At 46.9% G+C, this 12,872-nt stretch overlaps 2 protein-coding genes across 3 annotated transcripts; one reads left to right on the top strand and one right to left on the bottom strand.

The window, feature by feature from the left end:
* Positions 1 to 49: 49 nt before the first annotated feature.
* LOC137800513 (zinc finger and BTB domain-containing protein 39) lies at positions 50 to 7,133 on the top strand. The gene is made up of 4 exons (XM_068597744.1): positions 50 to 292; positions 2,974 to 4,263; positions 4,352 to 4,711; positions 5,290 to 7,133. Exons 2-4 carry the CDS (start codon positions 3,007 to 3,009, stop codon positions 6,265 to 6,267), a joined length of 2,595 nt encoding a protein of 864 aa, XP_068453845.1. The 5' UTR covers positions 50 to 292; positions 2,974 to 3,006; the 3' UTR covers positions 6,268 to 7,133.
* A 191-nt stretch (positions 7,134 to 7,324) lies between these two features.
* gpr182 (G protein-coupled receptor 182) lies at positions 7,325 to 10,939 on the bottom strand. 2 transcript variants are annotated; one of them, XM_068598016.1, is made up of 2 exons: positions 10,742 to 10,939; positions 7,325 to 9,801 (listed from the first exon to the last, which is right to left on the bottom strand). In XM_068598016.1, the coding sequence occupies exon 2, from the start codon at positions 9,796 to 9,798 to the stop codon at positions 8,704 to 8,706; it is 1,095 nt and encodes a 364-aa protein (XP_068454117.1). In that variant the 5' UTR covers positions 9,799 to 9,801; positions 10,742 to 10,939; the 3' UTR covers positions 7,325 to 8,703. The 2 variants fall into 2 exon arrangements, with proteins under 2 accessions (XP_068454117.1, XP_068454118.1); XM_068598017.1 differs by having other exon boundaries at positions 10,747 to 10,754.
* Between the last annotated feature and the right edge of the window lie 1,933 nt (positions 10,940 to 12,872).

The following is a 12,872-nucleotide window of genomic DNA, read 5'->3' as shown; positions in this document are numbered from 1 at the left end:
AGAAGTAGTACAAAGACATATCTTATGAATATACAACATGTACAACTTCACAGTACTGAAGTACTTACTTTCCTCCACCGTCACTGATTCACGCCACCCTTGTCTCGGTGCAGTGCGTCGTCCAGCCTGTAGGGAGCGCCTGCAGTGATCTTTTGTTGACATACGTCACAAAGATGCGACGGACGATCAGAGAGGTTGTAAATTATATCCGTGGACGACCACCAGAATCTCCTTTGCAAACATAGTGAAGAGAGAGGAGTGTTCCCCCCGCATCGACACATCTTTTAAATGGGTAAGTCATAAAGAAACCAACGGGGAGGCTGCGCTGAAAAAGATGATTTTATTTTTTCTAACGAATGAATTGTAGAAATCTGAGTGAGCGTTTAGGGAAGCGAGTGGCTTCAATGTGTCTATAACGGCGGCTACGCTTCGTTAGCTTCTTGTTGGAAGGAACAGGCTCTGAAGTGGAAACTCGAGAGGATAAAACACGTAAAAACAAATGGACACGACACAACGGGTCCTGGAAACACGCATTGGTAGGTCTTGGTGTGAGGGAGGTTACATTGCCAGCTCCATTTATTTATATCCCACTGATGGTCGTTGACTTTAATAATTAATAAGTATTCATGTTATACACGGGTTTGGTGGATATTATATTTCAAACGATGATATCATTATTATTTTTGAGCATAGTGGTGTCAGTTGGAGACCATTTCCCTTGTGTTTGTATTCATTCAATTATGTCAATTGGTGTTCGTGATTTGCAGTAGACGATGTGTTATTAGTGTATTATGATGAGTAGTGATGAGTATTTATGCATCGTCCCAGAAAAAAAAATGCTGCCAGCTTAATACACAAACAAACAAACAATTTAAAGTAAGTAACAAAGGTATTAAATACAAATTGAGTCAAAAAATGCCCCAGGTGTCTGATAATGTCACTTTAATCCTCTAATATTTGGCAGCAATCAAAGTGACAAATATCCAGTGGTGGCTGGTAACGTGTTACATCTACTTGATTTGATGAATACTTTTACACCTACTTAAATGGACTTGCAATAAAATGTAGGCTGACTTCTACCCCGTTATTTGCTGCACACGTCTCACTACTTTTACTGACGGACTTAGTTATTAATATGTGTTGACACTCAGGAAGCCTGTGTAAATATTGGAGAACTGGAGTGATGTAATGCACGTTCTTCATCTTAGTGAGGACATTGGTCCTACATCTTGCTGAGACATGGGGCCTTTTGATATATTTCGAGATGATTCTGGCTGATTTTTTAAAATGTGGATGTTTATATTTAGGTCTGCATCAACATTTCTGACTTTTTCTTCCTTAAAACCATGCCATGAGCATTTCCTCAACGTCCAATACCTTTCGGCTTGCACGTTAGGTGGCGGTAGCACACTTTGTGTGTCCGTGATCCGCATTGTAACCCAGACATAGTACGTGTTTACCCCGCTTCAGCTCGTGAGGGCTGCGGCGGGAACCGAACCCGCGGACCGAGCGCGAGCGTGACGCCACGAGCCATGTACATACAGCCAGACGGTAAATACATGCGAACGCAATGAGACGCGGATGGAGAGCGAGCGGTTACGCGATTGGCTAAAACTATGCGGCGATTGGTGCGCGACGCGTGCAGAAGTTTGTCATTAAAATATTCAAACTGGGGACAATGGGTCGTAAAATACGCGATTCTCGCAACGACTGTGCGCCTTGCTGACACTTCAAAAAAAGATGAAATACAGATGATTTGTGCACTGTGTCAAAGACATCTCATACTTCTTAAGCAAATTCCACTATTTTCTTCTCTTTTGTGTGGATCACCTGGTGAATGCTGCGTCATAAACCTGGGGCCGTTTGTCTGAGCTCATGAAAAGTTTGGTTGTTAGCAGACAGCGACAGGAGTTATGGGCACAACCATGAACATGTAACGTCACACTAGTCACATGCAACACACTGTTTCATGCTGCAGTGATATGAATCCAAAGATGTATGACAGTGAAACACTGATGGGGAACATTTGAATGCACAGTAAGTAATACTTCTACTGGTTTAGTTTGATGGTAATACTTGCATACTTGTTCTTAAGCCAGTTTTTTTGTACATGGGTTTACTACTTGTGGAGTATTTGTACTATCAAATTCAAAGGACTCTGCCCAGCTGAGTATTTTTAGGATCTGGATACTTCCTAAACCTCTGCAAAACTGTAGTTTTGTTCAATATATATATATATATATATATATATATATATATATATATATATATATATATATATTGTAATTCCTTTTCATGCTCTTTGTCACACTTACCTTTGGCCTGGACTCATTGTTATGGTCTTAGATGAAGAATGCGTTTTATTGCCTCGTATTTTGTCTTTGTTTGTACTGTGCACACTGAGAGAAAGAAAACTACACTTCTAGTGTGATGTATATGGTGAGCATAACCGTAGAGTGTTCTACAAAAGGCTCGTTGCACTTTCTAGAATGAATTGAGAACGTCTTACGCAGACATTTTTGTAACTTTCGGTCAAATATTGTAATGACTGGGTTGTCAAGTTGTATCTGCATTGCCCTCTTATGTTTATTTGATGGTAAATGGAAGGGACATCGTTTTCCACCTGACCAGATCAACTGCTTTACAGTTTTTGTTTTCTGTTGATGAGAAAGCAGCTAGCTAGTTTTTGTGCGCTGAATAATTCAGTTATTAAAACTCAGTAATGGTGTAAACTGTTGTTGATTTCTTCTGCTGCAGTATAGGTATCACTTTGAATTTATAGGAATATATTCATCTTTATTCATTACATTTGTAACCCCACAGTTCATAGACTATAAAAAACAATCAGTTAATAGTGAAAGTTAATTGTAGCTCTAGTGACAGTCGACTGAAAATACTTTCTTTAGCCATGGCGGCACCGTCAAGTCTAAATAAATGCATGAAAGTTTTGACTGGTCTTCTCTGCTCCTGCAGTTGGATAGCAGCGCACCAGGAGCTGCAGCAGGGATGAGGATCCAGCTGCAGGGTCCCGGCCACGCTGCCAGCCTTCTCGCTCAGCTCAACGGCTGCCGGCAGTCGCGCCAGTACTGCGATGTGTTCCTGCAGGTCGGCAACCGCACGTTCGCGGCGCACCGCGCGGTGCTGGCCTGCGCCGGGACGTACTTCCGCAACCTGTTCGCCCGGGCGCCGTCCTCGTCCACGGCCGCCTTCTCATTGGAGTTCATCTCCCCGGCCAACTTTGACAAGCTGCTGACGTTCGTCTACACGGGCGAGATCTTGACCGACCTCATAGACGTCGGCGTGCTGTACGAGCTGGCCGAGCGGCTGGGCGTGAGCGAGCTGGTGAGGGCCTGTCACGCCACCTTCCCCGACCTGCAGGCCTCCGTGTCCGCAAACTGTAAACCGAGCAGTCCCGGAGACCTCGCCCTGAACTCCAGCATGGTCGCCGCCGTGTCGGCGGGGGCCGGCGTCGGCGCGGCTTCTGCCTCGTCCGTGTGCTCCTCCGCCGCCTCCTGCTCGTCCCTGTCTTCGTCCGCCGCCCCGACCCCGGCCGCCGCCCCCTCGCCTCTCTTCCAAACCAGGGATGCCGGGGCCGGCCACGAAGCTCGCACCGGGACTCCGTCTCTGGACCTCAAGGAAGAAGACGCGCAGTCCCATCTCGGCTACGGGCAGATGGCGGCGGATCGGCGGCAGCCGGGGGGGCACGGCCTTTTGACGAGCGGCCGGTCCAGTCGGTGCCAAGGCGCGCCGCCCTCGGGGCCGCTTCTCCAGATGAAGATCGAGCCGGGGCTGGAGGAAGAGGACGTCATCTGCGAGGACGGAGATGGACGGATGGTTCCCCAGTGCGCGGGGAGTTCTCCGCCTCAGAGCAGCGACGCCGCGCCGTCGGACTCCTGCTCCTTCCCGGACTCCTCGGCTCAGCTCGGCGCCGAGGCCTGCGCCCCGACGTCTTCCTCGGGAGAGCCTCCGGGCGGCCCGCAGGTGGTGTCGGTGGAGGGCGGCATGGCGGACGTCCAGAGGGACGGCAGGCTGGTTTTGTTTGGAAAGGTGGAGGGCGGAGAGACCGAGGAAGAGGAGGAGAGAGACGCTCTGAAAGGGAACGGAGCCATGGAGGGAACGGAGGAGGAGCAGTGGAGACAGCTGGCCGGTGAGATCATCGAGCTGAGCGACGACGAGAACTTCATGGAGGAGGGAGACGAGGAGGAGGATGAAGACGAGCTTGTGTACGTGGAGAACGGAGATGGAGGGAACTCGAGCAGCCAGGTAAGGTTTGAATTCGTCAGCACTGGAATAGTTCAGGTGACATAAGTCCCACACAGTCCACCAATGCTTCTCCCTCTCCCCTCCCCAGGTGACGGGGAACATGCTGCCGTGTAAAGCCTGCACGGTGCTTCTCCCGGCGGACCCGGACGCCATCGGGAGACACGCCGAGACCCACCTGACGGAGCTGGGGCTCTGCCGACTCTGCGGCGCGTCGTTCCCGGACCGCGACGCCGGCGTCGCCCACTCGCTCTCCCACGTCGGGGTGCAGCTCTTCACCTGCGACATGTGTCACTCGCAGTTCTGCAGCCAAAACAAGCTGCTGCGCCACCACCGGCAGACGGCCTCCAGTTACACCATCCCGCAGGGGGCGCTGACCAACAGCGGCCAGGGCCTCGAGCCCGAGCTGCAGTGCGCCGTGTGCGCCAAGACCCTCAGCAAGGACTTCCCGGTGAGTGGACATTTCGAGATGTGTTTTAGTTGGACGGAGGGCATGCCGGCTTCTAGCTGCAAAAAAAAAAGAAAACACATTTTTATAAGTTAATCATGAAAGCAGAAACACAAACCTCCCTTTTGTTTCAGATCTGCAATTGTGATGATGTTCTTTGTCTTATGGGTTAGCCAATTGTATCTTTTAGTTTTTTGGACTTTTATTTGAAGACATCAACTTAGACTTTCAGAAGTTGTTATAGGTATTTTAAAAATTAAGTTGAAACAATTATGGGCAGCTCAAACGATGATTCAAAGTAAGTTTCAACCCTTAGAAACACCCTCGAGAAACACATTTCTATACGGTGTTTCTACTCATTTGCAAACATCAGTGTTTGTAGCCTTCAGCTGGTTTGTAACTCTTGAAATAATGCGTGTCGCTAAAGTGAAACGCAGTGTATTAAGGCGTCTGTTGGTTGAATAATCGGTATCAGGAAACCGCTTTCACGAACAGACAAAGTAAAAACACGGCGTTATAACAACTCGCTCCGCTGTCGTGAGATCCCACATTCATTCGCTCGTCTCTCACCTCCTTCACAGACGGTCAAAGACCACCTGCTGAGCCACGTGTGCGCCCAGAGCCTGAGCTGCGGCGTGTGTCACCTCCCGCAGCTCTCGCTGTGCTCCCTGCTGTGGCACGCCCTCGCCCACCTCTCGCTGCCCGTCTTCACCTGCCCGCACTGCGCCCGCTGCTTCGTGGAGCGCTCCATGCTGGACCGACACATGACGGCGCACGCCGAGGAGGCGGCGGCCAAGGAGAGGGAGCAGCTGGCGCTGAGGGCTTACAGAGGCGGCGGCGGACGCGGCGGGGATGGCGGCGCGGCGGGGGCCGAGGAGTTGCATTGCTTCCTGTGCCCGCAGACTTTCCGCTCCGCCTCGGCCTTTCAGTACCACCTCAGCCTGCACACCGCCGAGTCCCCGGGGGGCGGCGGCGGCGGCGTCAGGGCCCAAGGCTGGTCGGGCAAACGTAAAGCCGAGCAGACTCCGGAGTGCCTTCCGTCTTCCTCCTCCCAGCGGGACGTCGGCAGCCTCGTCAAAATGAGCAACATGGGTTTGGGGCTGGGCATGAGCTTCAGCGTGCCAGATAAGTTTTTCCAAGGCGCGTTGCACAGCCTGCCCAGCGGGGTACAGACCAACGGGAGCTCGGGGCAGGACGGGGGAGTCGGGGCGGCGGGCGTCCGCGGGAAGTGGTACCGGTGTCGCTACTGCGGCAAATGCTTCGCCCACTCGGGGGAGTTCACCTACCACCTGCGCATCCACACCGGGGAGAAACCCTACCAGTGCAAAGTCTGCCTGCGCTTCTTCAGGGGGCGCTCCACCATGATCTGCCACCTGAAGACGCACGCCGGAGCGCTCATGTACCGCTGCACGGTCTGCGGCCTTTTCTTCTCCACGCTGAAGATGGTGTCGTCGCACATGGAGCTGCACACGGACCACCTGCCCCCGGACTTCAACATCGAGCAGACCTTCATGTACAACGACCACTCGAAGGAGCCGCTGCCCAACGTGGACGTGTGATGAGTCGGCGCTGTGCGTTTCCCTCCTCCTCTTCCTCCTCCTCCTCCTCCCTTTTACCTCTCTCTTAAGCTCCCTCTGTGTCTGGTTGTCGTGGACCACATGCTGCATTGAATAGAATGGGGCTGAAAATAACGGTTATTTTCATCGGTTGATTTTTTAAAAATGTTTTTATTAATTGTTTTTTGTGTTTTTAAAATGTCAATTTTTTTTAAATTGTCGTTGCTCTAAGTGTAAGGAGACATGTTCAAATTAATTATGTCCAAGACCTCAAAGACATTCAGTTTATAAGGATATAAAAAGGTGAAAAGTTTCTCACATTTCAGAAGCTGGAAGAAGTAGAGAATCTTTCACGTTTGTGTTCGATAACCAACAGATTACTTTTCTGCCCATCGATTAACGGCGTCGGCTCTGTAATAGACGTAGACTTGTAGAGCGTAGTGGACATATTATGGGATGCTGTTTAATAAGTCAAACCTATGTGAAGATGAAAAGAAGCTGCGCCGCGGCGGCGTGTCGTATTCTGTGTCCTTGAAGGAAAGGAAGTGGATTGATTTTCATGATTATTCAGTAGCACCTCATGGTAGCATAGAACTTATTTTCCTATATTTGAAGTCACTATTTTCACACTTTTTTAGCTCTTACAAATGTTTCCACTCCAGAGATACATAGTCTGCATTTGCATAAACATAAAATTGTTTTTGTTGTCGTTGAAGGTGTTTTTATGAATGCTTTCAGGTTCTGTCACATGCTGTGTTCATTTCTTAAGAGCGTGTGATCAGTTGAAATTATTTAAGTGCCCATCACAAGTTTGTGTCTTACCTCATATTTATGATGGCAGTATAACTATTTATTATTTGTATGCCTATATATATATATATATATATATATATATATATATATAATGTTTGTAAAGCTGTATGAATGTTGGCTTTTTTTAAAAATCTTGCTCATGAAAAGAATAAAATAAATGCCTCTCGGAAGACTGTTATCAACCCAAAACTATGTTTGAATCTGTTTGATAACCTTTAAATGAATGAAAGCTTTATTGCACCAACAGGTTTCTCCTTCAGCATAAAAGAATATCAGAAGAACAGCGACAATCATAAATGACAGTAATACTGGGAGGAAATCAAATATCACAATACTATTGACCAAATACCTCAATATCAATATTGTACAGTTGGCTATTGGTGCTTTTTAACATATTTAAACAAGGAGAGTTTTGATAAATAACAATTGGTGATGTGGATTAATGGCTAAGTGGGGAAATAGTGTGATAAGTTAACAAATTCAGACCATGAGATCAGATCATTTTGAGCATTTTTGCATTTTGTGTGGCACAAAGTATCATACGCCTCTTCTCGTCGGCGTCCTGGACGCGCTTCACCGTCATGAAGACAAATGTCAGCGTCGCTCAATGTCCACATTAAAGCTTCCAATCAATAACAGTGTCCAGGTTCGGTCGTAATTACAGGTGACAGAAAGGATCGATATTCATTTTCTTTATGTTTAACAGTTGTAGACGTGGTTGATCTCAGCTCTTCACTGAACCACAAAGTCCATCCATCATCACAATTTCAATGATGAAGTTGCAGAAATCTGCATGGCGTTGTGAACCTCCTGCTTCCGGGGGCGCGTGACCTCTGCCCTCCTTTTTAAAGCCCGGTGTCTTCCTGCTATTGTGCTTTTTCCTTTTTTCTGCCTTCTTATCCTTTCAACAGTTGATCGTGATGCGTTCCAGATGACAGAAATGGAAGTGAATGTAATGAAGTGTGAGAGGAGGGAGATAGCGACGTGCAAGAACAGCAGAAGTTTGTCAGGAGAATAATCACACGTTTGTTCATTGCTCCTCTGGAATAAAGATAACAAACTCATCTGCAGCTTAAATGGATACAAAAAGTGTTTGATGGAGTTTTATTGCATTTATATTGTGTATTATTATGTATTACATGACATGTGGAAAACAGCAGCACCGAGAAAGATAAATAAGTGATAGTTATTACAATTTATCTATTTGATTTGTAATGAAGGGAAAGAAGAGTTACATTTTAAGATGTTTACATGGTTAGGGTGGCAGCAGATTTGTGTCTTTATGGACCATCAGATTAAAAAAGTTGGCATTTGTGGTAGTTGAGCAGCTTTGAGGGGGGGAAAAAAAACAAAAACACACCAAACATGTTGTGCCATCCTCTGTTTAAAACTGCGATCAGATATTGGATTAAAAAAAAAAAGAAAAAAGGAAGTGGATTATGAGTGGAAAGTGTCTGTGAGCCCATCAGTAGCGTGACAAATAGCACAAAGAGTCCATAACCAGAAGAGATGATGCGCTGTACGATCTATGCATCTGGTATTCTAAAGCACAAAGACTGGATGGACAGCTGACGTCTCACTTTTTTATCATCTCATCTCCTTTTTTTAAAAAAAAACAACCAACATTTATCCAATATCAGACTGGCTGGTGCTGGCGTTACTTAACTTGCGTTCCTTCCCCAGGTCCAACCTGCCTCCGTCGGGGCCGTTGGGCCGGGCCCCTGCCGCTCCCGCCTGGTCCGCGGGCGCCTCTCTGGGTATGTAGTCCACCACCGTGTTGATCAGGTTGCTGCGGAAGCTCTTGCTGAGGAAGTTGTAGAGGATGGGGTTGGCGACGCAGTGGAACAGAGACAAGCTCTGCACCACGTTGTACGAGAAGTAGAGCAGGTCCACCGTGTTGCAGCTGAAGATGAACGGCTCGATGTCGTCTATGATCAGCAGGAACATGATCAGGTGGTACGGCGTCCAGCACATGACGAACACCAGGGAGTACACGTGCACCAGCCGCGCGTCCCGGCGGCCCTGCACGTCCGGCGCCGTTTGGACGGCGCGGGCGATCAGCACGTTGCAGGTGACGATGACGGCGGCGGGGCCCAGGAACTGGAAAATCAGGCAGAGGAAAGACACGGAGACGAACCACTCGGTGTAGTTCTGCTCGGGCAGCATGTAGCAGCCCGGCTCGTCCATCTCCAGGAGATCCACGTGGATGTTCTCCATCAGGGCGAGGAACAAGGAGAGCAGCCACAGGCCTCCGCAGAGCAGCCAGCGGCGGCGGCCCACCACGGGGAAGAAGCCCGGAAACGAGGGTCTCGTCAGGGACAGGTAGCGCTCCAGGGTCATGAAGGCCAGGAAGAAGGAGCTGCTGTAGAAGTTGACCACGTAGATGAGGTTGGTGACCTTGCACAGGAAGCGGCCCCACAGCCAGACCCTGTCCATGGTCACCTCCATCATGAAGAACGGCAGGATGACGATCACCATCAGGTCCGACAGGCTCACGTTGATGATGCAGAAGAGGACGGCGTTGGCGGAGTGCCGCCGGCGCCAGTTGACCCAGACGACCAGCCCGTTCTCCAGCAGGCCCACCGTGAAGATGAAGAGGTAGATGAGGAAGAGGGCGATGCGTCGGTAGTCGCCGGCGGCCTCCAGCTCCAGGGTGCAGTCGTAGATGTGCCACTGCGTGCCGTTGAGGTCCAGCGAGAGGTTGTGCTCGTGGCCGCTCATGGTCTGCGGTGGAAAGCAGAGAAAATCAGATTTATTCGGGGTTAATCTGATTATGTTTTCAGACGTTGCACAGCAGAAACACAGGAGGAGAAGGAGGGCAGACTTCCTGAGTTGAAATGTTTTAAAATGAGTCTGAGAGGTGGATGTTAAAACCACAAGAGATTATTAGGAAGCCATTCCACTGTGGGTGCATGTTTGGCTTTGTTTGTGAATAAAGTTATACCTGTTGATTTATAGCAGACTTTTAAGAAGTGATAATTAAAACCTTTGAGTCAATCTTGAAGTAAACTGGAAGCCAAATACTGGGAGGTTTGAATCTCTTTTTGTTTGATCCACTCGACAGTCTGGCTGCAGCGTTTCGGATGACTGGAAGGCGTGAACGTACTTTATTGTTTTTTCGGCAGGTAAAGAGTGAATTAAAAAAGTTAATTCTTGAGTAAACCAACACATGAATAACTTTCTCAAAGAATTCATGAATTTTTTTTTGGAACCATTTGAAGTTGATGAAAACAGGACTGAACTACCTTCCTGACATGATGGAAAGTAACATTTGTACAGATTATTTAATCGATTCAGAATTCCTATAACAACTCTGTTGAACTTTTTTTTCCGTGTAAGTTTAGCTTCCTTGTCAAAACATAGTGCCTACATTACCCACAATGCAACTAAATGCTGAAAGTGTAGTTTGAGATTCGGGTCTACCTGATATCTGAATGACAGCTTGTGTAGCCGATGAGGAGCGAGCTACAGGGGCCTCTTAACGTCATGAACACAGATTTATTTTTTACATTTTCAAACTTGTCTTCAGACCCAACTGACGGCGACTCGACTGGCAGCTGGAGGCTTTTAAACCGGTTTTTAAAAACGTGCAGTTCAACACCTGTGATCAGACTTCGTGGTGTAAAATCAGCGGCGTGAAAACAAACACACAATTGGACCTCACCGTACTTTGTTGAGATGACGATGATGGTGATGAAGAGGCCCGGTCCCTCCTGAAGCCGCGCTGCCGTCTGTGAGTTTTCTGTTGGAAGCCTGCAGACACCAGATGACTCGATGCAGCTCTGATGTTGAAGGACGTCTCATGTTGAGGGTTTCTACCCTCCCATTTCTCATTAACACACACACACACACACACACACACACACACACACGCACACGCGCACACACACACACACACACACACACACACACACACACACACACACACACACACACACACACACACACACACACACACACACACACACACACACACAACAGGACATCCTCAGTCAATAGTGGGGATTTGTGTGGAAGTGCACGGACGCCCACACAGCAACAGGAAATGTATCTTCATTTAAGTTGTAAAAACTAAATGTGTTCAATTCATAAAGGTTTCATTAAATATCTATTCAGGACTTATGGGAGAACTTTAGAACATGACTCTAAAAACCACCTGTTTCCATTCAAAACTATGATTTCTTATCTGATAACTCTAAAATAACCCCAACAACTCTACTGAAGTACAATATGAAACTACTTTTTACTTTTATTCAATAGAAATCTATGTATTGAAAAATAAATCTTTCCTCTCTCCCATAAATCGTCTCACAATGCCTTCAATATATTTTGTGACTGTCCGCTACCTGGGCTGTTTATTTATCAGTGTTAATAATTGTTTGTGTCAATCATTATAATACAATATTATTCTATATAATATACAAATACAGAGCTGGAAAAGGTAGAAGCAAAAAATGCTTATATATTCTTATCCTAAATTATCAATTAAATCAGATAATTGAGATAGACTAATATATATATTTATATATATAAATATATTTATATATAAATAATTTATATATATAAATAAATCAAATATTGTTTTACAAATAATCCTTTTCAAAACCGATAATCTAATTGTACAAATAATAAAAATACTTTACAGAACAAGTACTTGATGGTTTTGAGTACATTTTGATTATAATTTTTCACTCGTCATATGACAAATTTTTGACATATATTTGTAATTAGACTTCATAGTATTTGTACTGTTACTAAGTAATAGTGTGAGTACTTCTTCCACCACTGTGTGTATAGTACACACTTTGTGGTCCAATGATCCACATCCGAATCTTTGTGAATTTAGATTTCTGCTTACATTAATCATCATTTTCAACAAACTCTCTACTCGGGTCACATCGGTTCCCACAGATCTTAATACACTTTTATCATAAACTCACATTTGCATTACCTCTATGACGGCGAGTATCTCTCTGCTTTACGTTACATGATCCTGTGTGTATACATGGCTGGAGTTGTATATGGGAAAGGTGCAGAAACGGTGAAAACAGGCATCACATAGCGGAGAACAATGCCAGGAAGCTCAAAGGGGCACAAAGTGACAGGCCGGGTGCTGGGAAGCCTGGGGCATCGCTGAGGAAGGGGGCTCTTTAACCTCAACACACACACACACACACACACACACACATCCTCATCATTTCAACATTCGTCTTGAAAACGTGAGTGGCAGTTTGGCTTCTCTTCAGCCTGCATGTGATGACAGAGCAGTCCTGTCTTGTTTAATTGAGACAGTTTCCCTCCATGAGTTCATCTGAAACTGCAACTTTTTCTGTGTCTTCTGATGAAATGATGCCAGTGAGCAAACCCGGCGCATGCAGCCCCCAGAGGAAGAAACCCAGATGTGTCCTCGCTGGAGGTCAACGCTGGAGGTCAGCGTCATATAGAGAGGAAAAAAAAGCAGGAACGTTTGTGTTGGCTGCGATTCCCACTGATTAATGAGAATGTGCAACCGTCATGGACATCGTGTTCCTGCTGCCGCTCCGGATCGTCAGCACTTTGTCGCTCGCTGACCTCTTCAACGACGCCCTCCTCTCTGTCCGACTGCTCATCCTGCCCCAACGCTTTTTTTTTTGTCTAAATCAGTAGATAATCTGGTGAAACGAGGAGGAGGCAGTCAGCGAATTCTGATCTCCATTGATGAAACAGGAAGGAACCAGTCAGCGAAAACACATCTCCTGGAAAGAGCAAGACAGAAAACCATCCAGACCCCGCACTGTTATCCAAGAAGAGATTCA

Source organism: Clinocottus analis, unplaced genomic scaffold, assembly GCF_023055335.1.
Source record: "Clinocottus analis isolate CAN_PGR_092001 unplaced genomic scaffold, fCliAna1.0.p SCAF_4, whole genome shotgun sequence".
NCBI classification, from domain to species: Eukaryota; Metazoa; Chordata; class Actinopteri; order Perciformes; family Cottidae; genus Clinocottus; species Clinocottus analis.
This window is presented reverse-complemented; position numbering and strand designations above follow the sequence as displayed.

Excerpts from the sequence above, each read along its gene's own strand:
- LOC137800513 (XM_068597744.1), top strand. The coding sequence starts at position 3,007 with ATGAGGATCCAGCTGCAGGGTCCCGGCCACGCTGCCAGCCTTCTCGCT. Across the intron at positions 4,264-4,351 it reads GAGGGAACTCGAGCAGCCAG|GTGACGGGGAACATGCTGCC; the intron begins GTAAGGTTTGAA and ends TCCCCTCCCCAG. Across the intron at positions 4,712-5,289 it reads CCCTCAGCAAGGACTTCCCG|ACGGTCAAAGACCACCTGCT; the intron begins GTGAGTGGACAT and ends CCTCCTTCACAG.
- gpr182 (XM_068598016.1), bottom strand. The coding sequence starts at position 9,798 with ATGAGCGGCCACGAGCACAACCTCTCGCTGGACCTCAACGGCACGCAG.